Genomic DNA, 22,091 nt, shown 5'->3' with positions numbered 1-22,091 from the left:
TTTTAAATAACACATAATTCTGCTCTAGAAGCATTATTTCTAGTTGTTCGTTGATATGCAAAAAGGACATATTCGTATTGAAAAGCATTAGTTGTAATATCAGAATAGTAGCTCAAGAAAAACTCACTTTCTTGGTTCTATATAAAATTTAATTCGACACAGACTAACGATAATGAGAACAATTCATTCTAAGCGCAAAGTTTGAAGTTTTGAAAGCTGGTGAGTTTCATTTTCGCTCTCTTAGGTTTGCTTCCGCGCAATCGAAGATAATATCCTAATGTCTTCTTTACCACTGAATACTGTGCCATATAGCAATAAGGTGTACTTTTAGTCTTTCGAAATTTTCAGTTCGTTGGCTGTCTCTAAATATTTTGGAGTGCTAAATGTAAGAGATGTAGTCCAAAAAGAATAAACAAAATAAAAGAATCAGAATGTGGGATTGTAACATGTATTGTGTTCTGGATTATGTCGATTTTTGACCGCCAGGTTTTTACTTAATATTGATTGTATCCTATATTTTGGCTGTGACACAGCCAAACTTGTTGGTATAATTTCATATATTGCACTGTTAAACAGAATTTAGTCCACTTTATTTATAGAGTATTGGCTTACAAGTCAAGGCATTCCCACTCCAACTAGTCCTGAATCTCGCTCCATAAGTTTTGGTTACCCACTTGTAAGAATCTCACCTTCAATGTTATGTGCTTGAAGAATGTCCCACGAAGTTTCTCCCTGAAAAGTATTGCTATTGAGGGTATGTATTTTTGATAGTTACGGCACAGTTGCTTTGAGTGATAGTTTTCCACAAACTTCAATGTGGCCAGATGTCCAAATAATGTTGCGGGTACACGCAGCACGTGTTGTTTCATGGACTGGCCGCTAAAAGTCCTTAAGACTGAGTAAAATGTCTCGAAATCGTTCGCAATGGCTCAGGAGCATTCACTCGTTGTCTTACCGTTGATTACAAGTTTATAGACTAATAATCTACTCACTTTCATAGTTTACATTTTCTCGAGTCCTATGTTCAGTTCTTGATTTTTGTCACTATTACTACCTTAACTACTCTGGTATTCTCCTTGATAATTTCATCTTACTGTGCTAATGGGGTGTAAGAAACTTAGTCGACGTATATGCGTACCAGGTTCTACGTTGCGTTTAACGGACTGGTTAAACTTTTTCTGACTCTGAACTTCAATGTGTCGTCAAACCATTTTTTGGAATTTTTTAAAACCTAAACGTTTCTGAGGACTGTTAACTGCTGTCCCATCTAGTGTGCATACTTTCGCTGAGTTAAAGTGTCTTAGTCTCCCAAATAAATTTCTAGTTTTCTGCTTATAAAATCTACTTTCTGGTAATAAAACAGTTCATCTGTTAAGTCTCCATACGTGTACTTAGTTTTAAGGCACGTTTATTTGTTGGCTAAACTACTCGGTTATTCAAGCCAAAGTTGAATACCCACTACCTTTCGTCATCTGTGAAGATGTACCAGCTGATTGTGAGGTTTTAAGAATCCCATAGAAATTCAAAGTTTGCAAGCTAAGTGTTCCCATGCAACTATACTTGTCATTTATGACATGATGCATGTCACCAGTACTTAGTATTTTAGGAAAGAGTTAACTGGGAGTTGTCTTTGCGTTACGTCCAACTACTCTGTCGGTGCTGACCTTTTTAGAAGGGCGATCTTTTTGATCAAATAATCCTGAGCATGGATAAAGGACTTGCGACTATTGTCCATGCCTAGACCCAATCATTTGTAAGCAACGTAAAGCGCAGTGCTGTACACATACAGAATATAATAGAGTTGACTGTTACATCATAAGGTTAAACTTATTTTATGTTGATCATGAGTCTTTTTTATCCCACTTTTGTTGAGCTATGGTAAATCTGTTTGATCCAATTGGTTGGCCTTCTAGGATGTTAGGATGATGCGTCGATAAATTGTTGTCATCATTACTGATTTCATACAATGCCGACAAGTGAGTCACGAGTATGTGTTCCTAAGTAAATAAAGTTTCCATCCGAAGTTTTTTTTAGGTACACATAGAAACTGTCTCTATAGTCACTTTACTGCAAACCATTCTGGTAATAGCTTTAATAAAAAAGGTAGTGGTAGTGTTAATCTGTCACCTGGAGACTTTCCATTCTTCATTATGCAGATTTTGTATTACAGTGTGGTATACTAGCTGAGCAGTTATTCAGTTGACAATGTCCGTAGGTATGGCATGTACTTTGGATCTTCTAAATGCAAGTACTTTCACAAGTTTGGCAGGGTCCTGTCTCAACACCTCATTGTCAATCATCATTCCTAAAGCACGTGTATTCGGATGGTTGGATGCTTGGTGATGGCATAGTAAATGAGATAGATCTACGTATAGTGAAAGCTAGAGTTTTTGTCGACCTGTGCCCTTTTAAAGCTATTTGTGACTATTTTCTAGCTATAAAAGGTCGAGTTTCCGTCTGGATAAGCGTAGTCTTACTCAATGTTTGTGAAACAGCCGCTCTAAGTTAAAGATGTTAAGCAACTAATCTGTCATCGTCTCCGGTGGATTGATAACATTTAGTGGCAATATCATATTAGTTGTATGGAGGTTCGGCAGTGTATGTTCAGGCGTAGTAAAGATAATCCATTTACTGTCATTCTGAAACCTTGGGACTGATTGCAGTAAGCGGAGAGTAGTCAGATTATGATATGGTCCTGGAGTATGGTAGAAAATTGTGTAGGATTGATATATGTCGGTTCATCACAACTCCTTGGTTTTGGCCCTAGGGATGGTACAACTCTGTGGCCCAAAATATTATCAGATATAGCTCAATGAAATTTAAACTCCACATTCTTCCCAAAGAAGAACTTCCTTACATGAAAGGGTTTTTCCTAGATGTAATTTCTTTGTCTGATTTATCCCTCTTATTATAATTTATTCTGGTCCACTTATTTCCATTTATTTATTCGATTACACTCATGCTTTCTCCATCCCTTCACATTTTCTATTTTATGTGGCACTTTTTCGATTCTCATTGCTACAAATATTTGTTTCAGTAAGTAAATAAGTCAACCGTTTACCACCAAGCACTAATATTTTATAGCAGTTTTATTGTAGTTGCGTTTAACTGAAGATATAAAGCAAGTGTTGTTTTCTTAATGTTAATGATCGATCTTTAGTTTTCAGATGATTTCGGTTATTTTGGTTTGATAAGCTTCAATCCAAACCCTCTGTAGTCCTGTTTAAGTTACAAGTTATATGCATGATGTCCAACCCTACATAATATTGTTCTCATCATGAACTGTTCATCATTATTTGATTTTAATTCCTAAAATATTTTAAAATAACGTTCCTTTGTTTCAGTTTTTGTATGTTGGTGGACGACCAGTCATCCAAAACCCTTTTGACTTAGTGGATGGTCGAATTCATGGCTGAAGTCGGACAAGAATTACATCTTACAGGTAATTGCTCAGGTACATACTGGTTTCTATTCGTGTCACTAGTTTTTTCATTTATATAAGGTCTTACTGTCGTCACTCGTTCAGATATTTTTTGTATCATATGAAATTGTTTATACCAACATCAGATGCAGATATATGCAGAATAGACTACAATTATTCTGTTTACTGCATTTAATTACTTTGGTAAAATCTTGGGTTTCATCGCTAGCTATCATTCATCTCTGCTTAGAATCATGATAGTTGTTAATGATGTGAGGCATGAGATGCATTCAGTGTCAGACCAGAGGTAATATTATTTTAAAGAACAACATTGTTGGTGGAATACACTGTAATAAGCATGTCTTGTAAGCATAGAGTTTTCATTATTGAGTACTGCATGATAAACCAAAATGTTAATGTAACTGCAAACGTACGTGCTTTCAGAGTGGAGTAAGGCTGGTTTCCCTTGTGTTCAACCAATTATTGGTTAAGTCGAAGAAAGACACTGCCGAGCAGTAACTCAACTTAAGTTATATTCATTTTACTTAAAGTATTGTCAAAATTGGTTCCAAAATGGATCCTCTTAGTATCATTGTTATTACGCATATCCCAAGTGTCTTGTTTTCTCGTAGTTTTTAGTCACTTTTCTCTTCAAGCGCTAGTATTTTCTCACCCTTATCAACTATATGTTTTTCCTTATTTTCCAGTCAAACCATCTACACCAACAAGTGGGAAACGAAAATCTTCTAGTCGGTTGAGTTTGTTTCATTCAACTGCTAGGAAATCACGAGCATCTGCTGGTGATTTAAATTTACCCACCCCTAATGGTGCTTTGACCTCGCTAACTGATGGATCTTCTTCAGGTATTAATTTTTGTTTCGATTTGACTTTTACTAGGATGTAAGATAGCGTTCCCTAGCTGACTTGTTCAGGTGTCTATCTTGACGGTATGAAATAGATGAATTGAGTTTTTGGTTACTTCATCTACTGCGGAAGTCTCATTATACGTGATTATAATCACGTAGACCTGTAGGTCTATGAGTAGTAAAACCTTGTCGTAAATCCAAAGTAAACATTTGCCTACTTATGGGTTTCCATATTGTTTACGTTTAATTTTGAGAAATGTGCTGAACTGACCCGGCTTATTACTGCTCTATTTCACTGTAATTGATCCGTTACTCCGTTCTCTTAGTTAGGTGAATGTATATCGTGTAAACAACCACGTATTTAATAATCAAAATGGTCTTGAGCAAACATAGGCTGTTCAGTAAGAAGCCTAGTGGTATTTTTATTTAATTGATAACAACGAGGCTCATCATTATCTTCCTTTTATTTAAAAGTAACACCGAAAGGTGGAGGATTCTTCTAATAAGATCTGTCAGTGCTCTTCAATGTAAGTTATTTCCACAGTATTTCACACTCTATAACTTACTACAAACAGTTTTATAACTGGTTTACAGTCTAGCTCAACTCTATGGAGTGGATTGGAATAATAAATATGTACGAATTTGAGTACCTAACCAGAATGTAAGCTGTTGTCAAAAGTTTCTCAACTGTTAGATGGTTATCCATACTCAGATTGGTGGACAAATTAGCCTGTTTCGTGTACATTATTATTGCTAGAGTGACTTTGCTGATTTCTTGTCTTAGTGAATCATTTACCGGTCATCCCGTTCACTTACATTCTGGTTGTTGCGATCATTTGTTGACTTTTGCATCCTTCGATCACTTTATAAAAGCCACTATGATGTTGTTTTTCTGTATACTTTTTCTTTCAGACTTACACGACACACCGATGCGTGCTAAACTCGAAAAAAGGCAGCATCGTATTTTCGAATTTTTTGTGACAGAACGAAACTATGTTGAGATTCTACGTTATTTGTGCTTGAGCGCTTATCCAGTAAGTGTTAATTGTGTCTTATGTTTTCTAAATTTAGTTTCACTATTTTAATTTTTTCTGCACACATTTCATTTTCATTTCTTTCTTTTGCTGCTTGTAGCAAGTTATCGACGAAAATCAACCAGGTGGACCTGTTTTGCCGCGACAGGAAGCTGATTTCGTGTTTGGCAAGCTTGGTGCTATTTATGAACTACATGATCGTTTACAACCTCAGTTTAATGAGCTGGAAAATAATTGGTCGTTATCTGAAAGTTGTCTTGGGAATGTACTTCAGCTTAGTTTGTTGACTGAAATGGATAGAGTAAGTATTTAATAAGTTTATTACTATTGCCCATCGTTGTCATAAAAGTTTTGACTGTTTTTGTTCAGTGTTGGAATATATTGATATTTCTATCATGACCATGGTTAGTAGATTTATAAACGAAGGTAACTTATCAAAAGAAAAGATATAAAACTTGGTGCGTTATTCTATCAAGTCAGATCGCTACACCTCGACAAGTTACAACAAGGGGTGATCATTATTTTGTTTTATTTGAACACATAAATATTGGTACAAGGGGGTACCAAATATACATGCGCCACACAAAACAATGAGAATTCGAAGAGAAAAAGAAGGTAAGGAGCGTATAAGAAAAAAAGAAGAAAAATAACGACCACATATTAGTGTAAGGTAGTGTAGTAATAATAATAATAATAATAATGGGGGAACGGAAAGGTACAACCAGGAGAAATCTTTCAGTTAAGGAAGGTACAACCACTTTTTATGAAGAAAGTAAAAGGTTACAACAGGATCTCCACTGGCTTCTATTCTGAGCCATATCTGATAACGTCTCTAGCCAATGTGTTGCACCACCTCTCGGACCCCTACCAGGGAGTCGTGAAGGACCGACAGAAGCCAGTCCTGCATAGTTTTCTTTCATACCACGACAACATGTCATACACTGACCACCTCTCCGCTTTTTCCAACTAGTCCAAGCGTCCACAAATAATGCCCGACGTGGAATTCTCTGGGACGACATCCGTAGAACATATCCAAACCACCGAAGTCGATGTCTCAAGATGGTGAATTGTCGTCTCTGTGCCCGAACACACGATGCCGAATCTCTGCATTACTGACATGGTGTTGCCACTGGATGTCAGAAATCCTTCGGTGACAACGATGATCAAACAGAAAGTCGTCTAACATTCTCAACTCGGAGAGTCCTGGTTTCACAAGCATAGAGCAGAACTGCTTTCACTGACTGACATCACGAAGGCGCCAAATATGGCCCAGATTGGCATAAGCCGCTCTGTCTTTCACTCATCTCACCACTCACGCCACCACCAGCGCTTATGCAGCTACCTAGATACACGAACTTCTCGACTACTTCTATCTGCTCACCATCAAGAGTGAGTACAGGATTAGAATCCTGCCAGTCTTGCATAGGTGGAGTGAACTTTTTTTAAAGATAGGGACAACTATCGAGTAATTCCATGACGTTGGTACACTCAAGTTCCCAGACCTTTGTAAACAACGTCGTCAATTCCTTAGTCAAAAAGTCAGCACCATCTTTAAAAAGAGCCGGAGTCATATGGGCCAGGTGATTTGTAACGCTTCAAGAGTTGGAGTTCATTGCGGACTTCCTCCTCGTTTAGTGGATCAGTCGTCACCGACCATGGAGGCCAGGACAGTTTGACCGATGTTGTCGGAGCAGCAGACCAGTTGAACTGCCCTTCGAAAAATTCTGCCCATCGTCCAAGACGTCGATGGATGTTGGTGATTGGCATCCCGTCATCCTTACAGACTGTTTCGCTCACACCAGACTTCTTGCTGCTAGTGGCTCGAATGAGTTGGAAGGGCTTCCGGCAGTTACCAGATGCAGCTGCTGCTTCCAGTTCATAAGCACGCTCCAACCACCAGGCTTCTCGGTCCTTACGCAAGCTTTGCCCAATTTCATTACGTAACATCCTTCGTTTGTGGTCAAACGCACAGTCACCCGGAGTAGACCGACGGGCTTCGATTAGTTGTAAGGAGCCTGAAGAAACCCAGTGATTATAAGCGGGACGTTTCGCGAACCCACAACTGACTGTACCTGCCATTTTCATGGCGTCATGCAATTGTGACCAATGCTCATCTATACTTTTCGGTGGAACGGTAGCTAGCCTAGAGGCTATCTCTGTTCGATACTTACTTGCAACAGAAATGCAAAAAAATTGCTGACATCAATCCTTTGGTGGCCGTCACTTCGTTGTCCACTGAAAAGTAAGGTAAGATTGGCGCAGACCAAGGCATAGTCAGAGTCCAGATAGGTACTCCAAAAGGAGCGGCAGTCTTGTACACAACCCTGCCAGCGGTAGCTGATCACGATATGATCAATCTGAGTCCAGGCTTGAGATGCAGAAGGAGGACGCCAGGTGGCACATCGGCGATGACTGTGCCGAAAGTTAGTGCTAGCCAGAAACAGGTTGTGGTCTGTGCAAAGTTGCAGTAGACAGTCCCCGTTATCTGACCTGCGACCAACAAGTCCTCATCGGCCACCTAAACGACTCTCTTCTGTGCCTAGACGCCCGACATGAGCATTAAAGTCTTCGGCTAGTACTACAATATCTGTCGAACGCACTTTCTGGAGAACAGATAACTGGTGGTAGAATTCATCCTTGATTGCATCCGCGCTGCAATCTGTCGGAGCATAGGCGGAGATGACGAAACGACGTCGCTTCTCACGCCGGTTTATTCTCACTTTTATGGGACTTTCTAATCTAACGCCAAATAACCGACTGTTATTAAGGATCCGATCGATTAGTGCTGCCTCAGCTCTAGCGCTTAGTGCGACCTCTAACGCCAGCAAGACCAGACGAAGATGCCACAGGGTCCCGGGATAGACGGCAAACATCGATATTAAGACTTCCTAAAGACATAGCCAGCCCTATCTGTTGTCCGACTTGCATAATTGTGCGAACGTTGAAGGCAGCAAGTTTGAATGGTGCACGTGGTTTCAGAAAAACTGCTTCAGTATTCGTATTTGGTGGTAGCACTCAATTTTCAACCAGTCAGTGACTCGAGAACGCTTAGATAGAACCGAGTGTCCACCATAGGCGAGCTGCTGTATGAGTCGAAAATAAGGATACATAAAGTGGGAATAAAAGAGAATGAATGAATGACGTAGTGAATAATAATAATAATAATGTGAATCGTTTGACTGCTAGCGAAGCAAGAACAGTATTTTCCTTAAGTATCGTCATTTCATTCTGTTTGTGTGTGGGCTGTGATACTGCCCGTGTGCCCAGATCGAAGCAGGTGGTTTTCTCAGGGGGCTGGGAACCATACCACGTTGAAAGCACCTGTGATCAATAAAAGTGTGGAAAATCGAGAAAATGTGTGGGAAGAGGTCAAAACAAAAAGCTTAGTAAATAATTGTGCGTTGAACAATAAAATATGTAAGATTCAAATCGAGTAAAGTGATGTGTTCTGTCTTCATAGTATTACTCCTAATGTTTGTCAAACCCAACTGAAAAAATATCAGACATCACTGGCATATTATGACGTGCTTTTTTCAAGAAACAGTTATTGTTGATAAGAAGCATATCAACGAAACTAGTAAGAATATTGATTAACAATATCTGATAGTCACTTTTACTGATTACTATGTTTTCTGAATGAAATTCTGATGATTGATTGATAAGTGGTCCTCGTGATACCACTAGAGTCATTTTGTTATTAAGCATAACTTTTTCCTATTGTCAATTTTAGGCATATGGGAATTATATGCAATTTTACAGTCCACCACATTTACACCACCTTGGTGAACAATTTCCGCGTTTTCATGCTTTCATGCGTCAAGTTGAAAAAAGGAAAGAATCTGGTCGTCAAAGTTTGACAGCTTTACTAGTTCGTCCAGTCCAACGACTTCCTTCGATCTCACTTTTAATGGATGGTTAGTTTTCCTTTGACTGTTACCATGTATCAGATTTTTACTTATATGTCGATTATTTTCTAATTTTGTAGATTAACATCTAAGTTATTATAATTAGCTATCGAATTGGATTGATTTATACTTTCTACCTGTTCACTTACGATGTATCCTATGTTACATGGAGTTTAATAAAATAGGCTTCATTGATTGTGCATCGATTTTGCTTTGTTTTAAGCCGTCTATCGTTATGTACTCCCTTTTACTTGTATCTCTGTTGTCAATAACGTTATTTAAAAATGAATGGAGTAGAGAACTATCCATCCCTTAAGGGGTATTTTTCACTTATTATTAGATACTTATCATCGGTTGCTCACTGGATTTCGTCTCCTTATTCATTTAAATGTCCTTTGTTGATCATTTCATAGTTTCGTCAAAAGATACAACAAATTAAACTGATATATCTTTAAATGGGGTTACTCAGTTCTGCATGTAATGTGTTTTGTAATGTTAAGCCAACAACATATCTTAATCTGCATGGGATTCTTGTGGCCTTAAATTGTCTATTTCAATCAAACTTTTCGCTTAGTATTTCCACGTTAACATCGTTAAGGATGAAATATGTACTAATCGTTTTCAGATAACCTAAATTACAAACATTATTATTCATTATTATTACACAGGCATTGCCAAATTCACACCTCAATCACATCCAGATTACAACGCAGTTAAAGAGTTTGCTAAAGGAATTAACGAGCTATTGGCTAAAATAAATGATCGGTTAAGGAAAAATGAAGAACGCCTGTCTTTATTATCTTTATATCATGAAATTAGTGGTGCCCCGGTAAGTTCTTTTCTCTAGAACATTCCACACAGTATTATTTACCGTATATATGCCACGTAATTTGCTTCTGTATTTCTTTCGAATCGATAATGTTGATTTCAGCCTGAGATGTTATCTTCCTCTCGAAGTCTAGTGGCAAAACTTAACGTCTTTGAATTAGGAGTAAGCGCTTCTGGAAATACAACTTGCGAACCTGTGACACTTTTCTTACTATCCGATAGTTTGGAAGTAGCTCGTCCTCGTAAACGATTTACTGGTGAACCTCTTGCACACGCTATTCGAGCCGCGCTAGCTGCAGTACAAGGTAAGTCCTGCCTACCATATGTTTCTAATTTAAAATGGTTTTTCTTTAATTTAAACTTTATAATTCAAGTTAGTCTCTGTTCAGGATTTACTTAGTGAGTTAAGGTACTAGTTACCAGAAATTGTTTATAATTTCTTTATTTTTCAATGTTAATCTGTTTATTAGGCATGTCAGTTAATCACATTTTACTGTATTAAATATCTAATTATACTCCTCACATGGGTCAAGTATGGGCATTCGCTAAGTGGTCTAAGTAGCATAGTGATAACACCGATCCTCAAAATGATATGTGAAACAATGTATTTGGTAAATGCTTTACATTATCATTCGCTTCACATTGGATTTAGTCTCAAATTTTCGGCGGTAGTCTTTTGAAACAACCTCTTTTCACATATCTGGTCAGGGAATTTAACCCTTATATATGTCGACTGATACTATGAAGTACAGAGCTGAAACTTGGAGAACTTTTACAATCATCATGAAAAAGCACAAGTATTTATAAACAGCTGTCTGTGCAAGATACTCCAGGTCAATTAGTCAGACATCATAAAAAATAACCGACGAACAAACCAGCTTCCTGCTGAGAAAATTAGGGCAAGACGCTGTAGCTGGATAAGGACGTATTACAGAAATCAAACTGTATCACAAGGCAAACCCTAACTTGGAATTTTCATGGCTATAAGAAAAGAGTGAGACCTAAGAACGCATTGAGTCGGGAATCGGAGGTAGACACTAAAAGAATGGATAGGACTTGGCAAAAAAGTGAAGAAAAAAGTTGGTTGGATTCCTCTAGTCAGTGGCCCATGCTCCTCAAAGATTAACAAGTGTAGGTTCGCGCACGAGACCTACGGTCCTCGACCTGACTCCCTGTTTCTTGGTCGTATATGCGCACCGCTGGGAATTCCTATACTATTTCGAAACGGCCGTCCAATGCTTTCATGTTTTCAATTGTTGCTTAACATGAATCAGTTCATGACGTCAATCTAATTCAATAATCTCCACAATTCTGTTCTGACAATTATTGTTTTATTCAAGTGTTTTGTAGTATAGTAAGATGTAGAAAAGTTCAATTCTTATTTGTGGTCGTAAAACTTTTGGTAACTCCATCAAACTAACCGCATATCAGGGTACACTGTCTTTTTGAAATGTGTCGATATAATAATAGTGTGTTGTGGGTATTAATTTGGTCATGTATGTCCATATTTCTACAGGTGAAGGGTCTGAACACAACTTCGACGGTAATCATGATCAAACTTCAATTAACAATGGCGATTTTTCATCAAATCCATCAACAAATACTGCTTTAAGTGGAGTTTCTGTTTCTCGGACTGGTTCAGGTGCATCTGGGACAAGTGTGGTGAACCTCGGTCTTATGGAAGGCAAACAAAGGTGTTGTTATAAGCATTTACAGTTACTGAAATTACAGGAAATAAAACAAGTGTGTTCTACATTTTATTTAATCTATTTGCTTTTTTTAATCGGTTATTATTATCCTAGTTCTTAAAATCTAAATAAGGATAAGTTGGAATTCCTAGCATCTCTTGTTCTGTAATGAGTCGTACTACTTAGTTTATCCCTTAGTATTTGTCGTTTATTACCACATATTTCCCTACCATTTTATGGATTTAGGGTCATCGCTCAGTTTATCAAGGTTGCTTAATTTATCATTAATATATCTTTCTGTCGTCTATTCTTCTAGTGTTGTCATAAGTTTTGATGGACGAGATAGAAACAAATATCACTGGACCTTTCAAAATTTAAGGTAATCTTATCTTTATTTGTAGGTGGTCAATTTTGATACTGCCTCTCCAGACCGAGCTGCTTTCGGTTTAGTGGTACGTTCCAGTTCCGAGGTTGATGATCGTGTTCATGCTTATTGCTTGGCTGCCAGTTTTGCAGCCTCAGCGGCAGTTGTCAGCGGGAAGTGTCCAGAACCTGTTGAATCAGCAGTTGCAGCGGCCACAGCATCCGGACAGATTTCCAATGCAGTCAGTATAGATACCTCACCATCAAATATAACTACTAATTCAAACAATTCACATGTAGCAATGTTACAGGCGTGTGTTGGTGAAGCCAAACGTGTTTTTCTTCACAGATTATGCCATCATATTTGTCTTGTTTCATGTATAGCAAAGAATCCAGAAGAAATACTAGTAGATGTCGAACCAGAAGAATTACTCGGTTTTGACTTAGAACAAGTTTTTAACGCAACTGCTTTGGCTTTATCTTCTAAAAGGTAACTGTACTACTACATCAATGTGTGTTAGTTACTAAAATGTACAGATTTTGTTTTTAATTATCAAGCAGTAAGTTTAAGAAGCAGAAATGACCTATAATATTGTACCTGTCAGTTGCTGTCTGATCGTTAAAGCACTTTGCTCTCAATGTGTCTCAGTTCCTAACTCTGCTTCACTTATTTTGGTTTGGACAACCAGGCAGCTTCATCACCCCTCATACAATTCACCCTAATAAGAGTGACCAACAAAAAGGCGCATATAAATAAAAGTGAGCATTAAGGGAGAGAATAGCATTTTTAATTATGTGAATACTGTTCGATTTACCCTGTGTTGTGGAAGACATTCTGAAACGAACAGGTTGTTGGGGGAGTGACATAGAGGTTCTGGCCAGCTTGTTGGTGCCGCTCATCCAGGTATATAGAAATGTATTGATGCTCTGAAAAAGTAAAAAAGTCTAAATGAATTGAACAGTTTGTTGCAGGAATCCCGCAACTGCACTTATAAATAAAGTCTAAGGTGGTAGCGGTACGTATCAAATTGGTCATAGAATATTACGAAAACAGATCGACATTACACTGTATATATATGGAATAGCGCATAATTTGAACATACAGATCTAAAATGTTTAACTTTGTTACTAAAATTTTGTAATGCATGTAACATTTACATCTATATTAAGCTGATGTTATCCCTTTTAATGCTATCTTTCAATGTATTATATTAAGTCGGTTAGTAATAAATTGGTCTTTTATGGTGATGAGTTACCAACGTGTCGGGTAGTCGGGGTCCGAATCTCAAGTTTCTATGTCGTTTACTTACACCGATTACCCCTCTTAGTCTGTCGAAAAATATAAAGAGTAATATACAACTTCAAGGATCGATATAAGTTGGGGTAACGATCATTAATTAAAAGAAAAATATGATAAAATCAAAGATTATCTACTTAAAGGATACGAATATGATGGAGAATATATAAAAAACAGGAAGGTGGTAATAATAAAGTATCAATAACCGATTGACTGTAAAAAATTAGGCATTATAGTTGTGATGTGATAAGCTGCTACTCCATCTGTAGTGAAATCATCTTTACAGTATTGCTGTAATTTAGTCAGATTTTTAATTTAAGATAACTTTTTTTTTAAAAAAACTATAAACGTTTCTCTTTGTCATACGTAAATCTGAGTGTGGTTTCGACTGAAGTGAAAATTATGTACTCGACAGTCCTATATTAATAATAATTGCACAAGGCCCATCTGTCCATTTAATTAATGTTAAATGAGCTCTAGTCATTTGACTCTTATTATCACGGACGTCAGTAATCTACAAAATAAAAGTTCATTAGGTTTTGTTGGAGAGAGCACAAAGGATAATGTTTTCAGGAATACATGTAGTGAAGAATACCGAGGATAGCTTTTTCATTTCAAAAGTAAGGCATGTTTTTGGCACTTAGGACTTCAAAGATTTACCAAGCATTTTCTAAACATTTCTCTAAACAGACTATCCCCTAGTTATTTGAAGTAGACGTGCGCGATAACATGACTACGGTAGTAGAAACATCAATTTGTTACCAAATTTGAAGAATTACAACGTTTGTTGAAAGTAGACTCTTTATTAGATGTTTAGAAGTCTATTTTTTTATTTGTCGTAGGGTCAAGGGACAGAGCGAAACGAACAGATTTCACACCACTAAAAATGTTATCCCCGCTTTTTATGCCCACCTTTATTTATATACGCCTTTTTGATGGTCACCCCTTTTTAACCGCGGTATTTTGAGTGGATACCGTCTTACACAGGTCATGTGACTCAAAACCGAATACTTAAATCCCTCAGTCAGTCATCTGCAACACAGAACCAGGCATAAATATGCACCGGTTCAGGTTGCCATACCCCATTAGCACAAGATGAACGCCGAACTCATAGAGACAGTTACTCTTGTGGCAGCAAAAAAGATTCCATATAACGATATGATACAGGTAGAAAGAATTGGTTCGTAGAAAGAAAGGTGTAGAGTAATTTTAATCTCACGGTTTAAGGGAATACAATAGTTTATATACTTTCGCGATTGTGATCAGCTCGGAGCCTTGTCACCCAAAGTCTCCAACCATCGGTTACTTTAGTCACGTGGACCCCAACTAAGTACTTTACATCTGCCAACATGGATCAAACTAGAAGTAAGTGACTTCAAGGATTGATGCCACGTTCTCGGTTTGGCCACCCCTAACTTTCTTCCAACCGTCTCCAACACTAGTCAGCATTACGCATCGTGGTAATCAGTGTTCAGGCATACGTAACATGTGGCCCAACCATCTCAGTTGATGAAGATTCACAACCTCATCAACTGATTCACCACCATTCCCTAATACCCTGCGTCTAACCTCACTATTACTTACCCAGTGATCGCAGCAGATGCTGGCAATATTTCTAAGACATCTATGATCAATTACTGGTAACTTACGAGTATTTTCTACTCTTAATCTCCACGTCTCGCAGCCGTGAAGTAAAACAGAACGAACTGCTGTGCAGTATACTCGTCCTTTAATTGATAGATGGATATCTCACCTTCACTGTTCATAATCGTTCAGTAGACTTTTGGCTAACGTGTATCTGGTTTGTTTTCGCTCTCCATCATTTTCAGAACCTGACAGGATAAGTTTACGAGAGTATCAGGGCGATAAATGTCGCAGAAATCCACTGGTTTTCCGTAGCCTTTAGGTTTAGCTTACTATTAAATATCTCTGCTATTTCCACATCTGTTCGTATATCTTTCCAATCAATATCTGGGTCAGTCTCGTCTTCAGAACTCCCCAAGTATGACTTCAGTTGTTCCTGGGATTTACCTTTGACTTTCTCGTCTCTGATGCGTCTTCTTAATAAATAAGTCCCGTTTTACCTGTTTTAGTTGTGTAGAGAGGTTAATAAGATTTCTGGATATGTAATAAATGCTGTATCGACTTGAGGTGGAAAAGGCTGATGTAAATTTTGTCGCAGAAATAATTTATACCGAAGATGGTTTTGCCTTAACTACCAAGCAACATTCATAATTCGTCTATGGTTCAATATATCTTCGAACATCACATATGAAGAAGTCATCTAAAAACTGCGTTGTTTCCCAATCATAAATCGATAGTTATGGGGTTGTGAAATCTCTACTTTCGATCGTAAGTTCGAATATCACAGCCAATCCCAGTTCGGAAAGCCGAGTTTTATTTGTATTTTCCATAGAATTCATTTTGGTGCATAACAAATCATAGGAATATCTACTTAGGTTCTGAGTTGCGTCGGGACTATTGAATAATTGTTATTCGATCTGTTATTGCGATTGCCATTGTTCCTAGTCCTAAAACCAATAAACAATAGATCCAAAGTCCTTTAAAAAAGTCAAAAGAACATAACTTCCCAATAATAATAATCGGATCTTCCTATATCTGTAATTTTTTGTCCTTACGTTCTTTAGTTAAAATATGACGGGTTGGTTATTTTAGATTAAAATTCTTGATTCTTAGCTAAACCGGTCGCAGCTACTTTTACTAGATTGTCGTTGACCATGTTCGGAAAATAAGCGAAGTCAACTAAAGAGCTTCGTGACCACTTCTATTTAAAAATATGCTCATAATTTGTCTCTGTATTTCTTTAGTTTTATTCAATAGTGGAAACTTGTTTCTGTGTATATAAGGAATAAGATTCACAACCACTTATGACGAAATCATTTCATGAAAATGTATCACCGTTATTGATATGACACTTTTCTGTATTTGTGAAATAGGTGTATTTTTATATTTTTGTATACACAATTACTCATCCATGTTTTTCAGAATCACGCGACAATTAACCCGCAATATATCTATAAAAACCCCTCGCCGTCTACCAGCTTCTGCCAAACGCCAATTCGGGGCACAGCCTCCACAACCCCCTAGCACTCCAACTTCCCATAGATTACAGGTTCCGATTGAGATGGATGAAAGTCAAACAACAGACATGTATCTTATCCCAAGTCCAAGACGTTCAATGCTTGGTTCATTTCTGGGCGTAAGTCACTATTTTTCATATGTATTATATTGATATTACGGTGGGGTCAGATTTAAAATTGTTTGATTAGTAGTAGTATAAGTTACTCAGAAATATTTATTCAGATATTTTAAGATTGACAAAATAACCATTTACCAAGTGAGCCACAGCGATGAAGGAGTTTCGTCGTTGGTTTTGCTTGTCAGTCGGTCAGTCAGCTACAACGTAGGACCAGGCACATATATGCATCGGTCCAAGTTGCCATACCTCATTAACACAACAAGATGGACACCGGATTCATAAAAGTAGTTAATTCAGAGGTGCTAATATATAAAAGAAAGATTACAATAAGGATATAGTACAGGAAGAAAGAATTAGTTCGTAGAAAGAAAGGTATAAAGTAATTTTAATCTCTTAGTTTAAGGGAAGATAGAGAGTGTATACACCGACGCCATTATGATCGATTCTGAGCCATGTCACCAAGAGTCTCCAACCATTGGTTACGATAGTCACACGGACCCCAACCAAGTAGTCTGCATCTACCAACATGGCTCAGACTAGAAGTTAGTGACTTCTAGCACTGATGCCACGTTTTGGTTTGGCCGCCCCTAACTTTCTTCCAACCGTCTCCAACACTAGTCAGCATTACGCATCGTGGTAATCAGTGTTCAGGCATACGTAACATGTGGCCCAACCATCTCAGTTGATGAAGATTCACAACCTCATCAACTGATTCACCATCATTCCCTAATACCCTGCGTCTAACCTCACTATTACTTACCCGGTGATCGCAGCAGACGCCAGCAATATTTCTGAGGCATCTGTGGTCAAATACTAGTAGCTTATGAGTGTCTTCTACTCTTAATGGTCATGTTTCGCTGCCGTAAAGTAGAACAGGACGAACTGCTGTGCAGTATACTCGTCCTTTTATTGATAGACGGATATCTCGCCTTCGCCATAGGTGACGTAAGTTGGCAGAAGCCAAGCGAGCTTTTCGAATCCGTGCTGAGATTTTGTCAGACACCAACCCATTAGGGCTGATCAGACTTCCAAGTGAAGTTGTCAACGCGTTCGACTACTTCACTCCCTATCCTTAGTCCAGGTGTTAACGCAGACCAGTCCTGAAGCAACAACTTGCATTTAGAGGGAGAGAAGCGCATTCCAAACATTCTGGTATTGTTGCTCAGTGCTACCAAAAGACTCTGCATTCTATCAGCGTCTTCACCAAACAGGACTATGTCATCTGCGTATTCTAAGTCGATAAGTGGACCTCCTGGAAGGAGATCAATACCCGAGAATTCAGTAGACGAGAATGTTATTTCCATCTCTGTGCTAATGTGGTATGGCAACTCGAACTGACCTACGTACTTACGAAGTTCTACGTTGTTACTGACTGGTTGACTATTTCCATCAGTAGGTCTATGATGAAGTTAAACAAAAGTGGAGAAAGTGGACAGCCTTGACGGACACCACTTGAGGTTGCAAAAGCAGATGACAGTTCGCTATAAGTTCTGACTCGACTAGTAGTGTTCGAGTAAAGAGCCTTCACAAGGTTTATATACATCTGAGGTACGCCTCTCAATGACAGACATTGCCACAGAATCTCGCGGTCTACCGAGTCAAATGCTACTTTTAAGTCAAGAAAGACCATTATTGTCGGACGCCGGTAAGTATGCCTATGTTCTAGAACCTGACGAATGGTGAATATGTGGTCGATGCAGCCACGACCAGGTCTGAAGCCAGCTTGATTCTCTCGTGTTTGCAGTTCACGAGTCTTATTTAGGCGTTTGATAATTATCGAGGCTAGTATTTTAGATACTATATTAGTTAAACTAATCCCTCTATAGTTGTCACAGGATGATTTAACCTTCTCTTGTATATTGGGACGATAAGTGATTGTGACCAGTCTGATGGAATAACGTCTAACTCCCAGATCTTAGCCAAAATATTAGTCAACCTAATCGCTAAAATTGGTCCACCATCCTTAAAGACCTCTAGAGCCAATCCATCTGGACCAACTGCCATTCCTCGTTTCAGATTAGCTATAGCCTTTTGAACTTATGCTAGAGTTGGGGGACCTACTTCAATGTTCCATTCACACTGTCTGGTAATGGTGGGTAGTTGTAGAGTAGCTGAAGGTCAGCTGAACTATTTTCTGAAATGTTCCGCCCATCGTTCTAAACGTCTGGACTGAGAGCAGATGAGGGTGTCGTCTTTGTCCGAAATAGTCTGACTTACACTTGACTTATTAATTCCAGTTTCTTTTATTAGTCTGTAGAGCTGTCTTGTGTTCCCTATAGCCGCCACCTTTTCCATCTCTTTTGCTTTCGTTGCCCACCACTGCTCACGGTCGTTCTTTAGACTTTTGCTTAACCTAGATCTGATTTGTTGTCGCTCTTCATCGTGTTCAGAGCCTGATGGGATGAGTTTACGAGAATCCATCAGTGCAATAGACGTAGAGGAAATCCATTGGTTCTTTGTAACCCTGTGGTTTAAATCACTGATAGATGTCACTGCTGTTTCCACAGCTGTTTGTATAGCTTTCCAAGCAACATCTGGGTCAGCCTCGTTTTCAGAACTACCTAATTGTGACCTCAGTTGTTCCTGGAACCTACTTTTGGTTCTCTCGCTACTCAATTCAGTTCTAATGGGTCTTTTTACTGTGGCTGTTTTGCGTCCAGTGAGGCGCAAGCAGATGCGTGCCCGTATTAGGGCGTTGTCGGAGTCCAATCAGGTACTCCAGAATGAGCGACAATCTTCTACCGACCCTCTCCAACGATGACTGATGGCAATATGGTCTATTTGAGTCCATCGTTGGTTTGGTGTAGGGGGTCGCCATGTTAGACGATGTTTCTCCTTATGCTTAAAATTTGTGTTTGCTAAAAATAAACGATTGTCTGAGCATAATTGCAGCAGACGATCACTATTATCTGTTCGTTGTGGCGGAATACTAAAATACCCACCTAAATGCCTTTCTGTTTGGTTTAAACTACATATCTGGGCATTAAAGTCACCTGCTACGAGTACTATGTCTGAACGTTTAGCTTTCGATGTAGGAGCAATAATAGGAAGTGAAGACTGAGGTTGATTATGACTACAGTGGTCTTGAGTGCTGTTAGAGGGTATGAGGGCGGTTATCGCTTCCCAGTTGCCCACACAGAGGAAGGGTTGTTCTGGAGGTACCTGAAAAGGAAATTGGATTAGAAGTGGTTATAGTGACCTGGGAGCGTGACCGCAGTGCCCAAGGGACAACTGCTTGAGGTCGATCACACACTACCTTTTTATGGGTAATTTTTGTGTTTCCTCCGTACTTTTTGGGACCTTACCACCGGAGACGGATATCCGTGGGATAAGGCGAGGTGTGCATTTGTAGGGTCGACCTTTTTTAACCCCACCACTCTCCTTGTGGGAAGGCAGCATCGCTGTCATGCTGGTTGTCTGAAGGGAACACCTTACTGCTGTCACACCTCTGTACAGTCAGCAGTACGACTTCGCCTTCGGACCTTGGGTTTGTTGCTTTTAGTCTTACCGCTCTTCAACCGACCTGTCTGACATGTTAGGACCTCGAGGAACGGTTGTTCCAGCCAGTATAGCTCGGTTGCTTCATCACGATAGGCAAGCCTGACCACCACGTCAAGGTAGCAACAACGGTCGGGATGGGGCCGCTAACCCTGTGCCCGACCCTCTTTTACCCGGGCTTGGTGCCGGCAGTAACTTTAGGAGACCTACAGGCGGATTTATAGATAAGCCTTACCAACACGCTATGTTAGCTGTTAGATTCTAATCATCACATTTCTTTACACAAACTTGTAATCTGTTTTCTGGTAAATAATATTATTTCAAGCGCTTTGTTGTTTGTTTTGTGCTCGGTTTGTTGACTATCTTTAATGTTTGAAATATGAATAAAACATGATTACATACTATCTTTTCATCAATTTATCAAAAGATGTTTCTTTTTATGTATTTTTAGTCATCTTGTACATCATTAAGCAACTTCCTAAACACAGCCTTGCGTACTAATAACAATCTAAATAATATTAATCATGGAAATTCCGCGCTCAATCGTGCTATGCTACCTCCTAGTCGTTTAGCTATGACGCCTAAACCGATTCGACGTCTTCTACCTCGTTCATCCAGACAAAATTCATTCGATGATCTTGATTTAAATGATGATGATGATGTTCCTTTCTCTCAACTTGGAAGTTCTCTTCTTAGTTTAACAAGTCTAGACAGTCTCTCTACACTGGATAATCCTGTTAATCGAGTTGATGTTGTTTCTAACCGCAATACTCCTAATCTTAAGTGCCGTGCCGGTAGTGCTGTTTGGGAGTCTGCAAGTCATCTTGGTTTCAGTACATCAGATGATGTTCGTCATTCATTCAGATCACCATCCGGATCGTTTCTTGGCGGTTTTGATGAAGGTTGCTCTAGAAAGCATGGTAAAAAGCAGAAAAAACCGAAACTTCGTGCTGTAAGTCAAATGTTTCAGAGATCTTCAATTATGGTTAAAGCAAAAGAGTCAAGGAAAATAGGCTCTGAAAAAATTGACGCTGAGTTAAATTCTCAAAATTCCCTTCCTAGTTCCCGCCGTGACAGCTTATTTCGTGGTCTGTTTTTCAGAAAAAATTAATTTCTTATGCTTCCATGTACACATTAATATTCTCATCTTGTTTGACCGAACACATTTGTTCGCTTGTATAAAATTTCATTCAAGATAAATTTTTATAACAGTAATACTACTAATTATTTGCATTTTACCATATAGTGATATATGTAATTAATTACAATGGTTTATTCTTCGTAATCGCCTTCTATAAATTCTTAGTTATATTTTTATCTAAATTCGCATAATAGCTTTTAATGTTTTACTAAATGTATCTCACGCTAGGAGGCATTCAGAGATTAACTGCTACTTGCTGTTTTTATTCAAGCGCGAGTGTCATTCACCAAATGACATGGATTGATGTTGTTACAAATAGAATGAATTTCGAACTACGTAATGAGTGATCATGTCTACTAGTTGGGAAGCTTTACGGTGGATATAAACGTCAATATACGGTACGTGTATCAAAATTAAATCACAATCTGAAAGATAGAGGTGGCTCGACTTTCAAACACTATGCCCTAGGTTCGAACCCACCCTCATATACTTTATATTAGACAGTTTGCTTGTATCACTACCACCTAGTCAGTTGGTCATACGAAATGTAGAACCTGACACTTATGTAATTTGATATAAGTCTTCACACCGTATTAACACAGTATGATAACATCAAGGCGAATCGTAGAGTAGTTGAGGTAATAACTATTAGTGGTAATAGTACAGGTGGAAAATTTGAATTAGTGGAGTTGAAACAAATTTCTAAATTAATCTAGAAACTGAGGAACTAAAAAAGGGAAATAATGAGTGCCTATGCACCATTATTGAGGGTTCTGGGGTATGTCCCCGGACTACTCTAACCGCTGGTTACGATAATCTTGTGGACCCCC

At 38.6% G+C, this 22,091-nt stretch overlaps 1 protein-coding gene across 2 annotated transcripts; it reads left to right on the top strand.

The window, feature by feature from the left end:
- Nucleotides 1–192: 192 nt before the first annotated feature.
- On the top strand, nt 193–21,880 carry ECT2_1 (Protein T2). Of its 2 annotated transcripts, XM_051208681.1 has the most exons (12): nt 193–219; nt 3,345–3,442; nt 4,129–4,284; nt 5,200–5,321; nt 5,422–5,622; nt 9,052–9,235; nt 9,895–10,055; nt 10,158–10,359; nt 11,571–11,797; nt 12,144–12,595; nt 16,409–16,622; nt 20,572–21,880. In XM_051208681.1, exons 2-12 carry the CDS (start codon nt 3,397–3,399, stop codon nt 21,229–21,231), a joined length of 2,625 nt encoding a protein of 874 aa, XP_051071793.1. In that variant the 5' UTR covers nt 193–219; nt 3,345–3,396; the 3' UTR covers nt 21,232–21,880. The 2 variants fall into 2 exon arrangements, with proteins under 2 accessions (XP_051071793.1, XP_051071792.1); XM_051208682.1 differs by lacking the exon at nt 193–219 and adding an exon at nt 1,426–1,976 and having other exon boundaries at nt 3,345–3,454; nt 9,895–10,359.
- The last annotated feature ends 211 nt before the right edge of the window (nt 21,881–22,091 follow it).

Source organism: Schistosoma haematobium, chromosome ZW (genome assembly GCF_000699445.3).
Source record: "Schistosoma haematobium chromosome ZW, whole genome shotgun sequence".
NCBI classification, from domain to species: domain Eukaryota; kingdom Metazoa; phylum Platyhelminthes; class Trematoda; order Strigeidida; family Schistosomatidae; genus Schistosoma; species Schistosoma haematobium.
Note: the sequence above shows the minus strand (reverse complement) of the source record. Positions and strands in the feature narration are given on the sequence as shown.

Coding starts and splice junctions, on each gene's coding strand:
- ECT2_1 (XM_051208681.1), top strand. CDS start 3,397: ATGGTCGAATTCATGGCTGAAGTCGGACAAGAATTACATCTTACAG. Junction 10,360..11,570: donor CGCGCTAGCTGCAGTACAAG/GTAAGTCCTGCC, acceptor ATATTTCTACAG/GTGAAGGGTCTGAACACAAC. Junction 11,798..12,143: donor AATTACAGGAAATAAAACAA/GTGTGTTCTACA, acceptor CTTTATTTGTAG/GTGGTCAATTTTGATACTGC.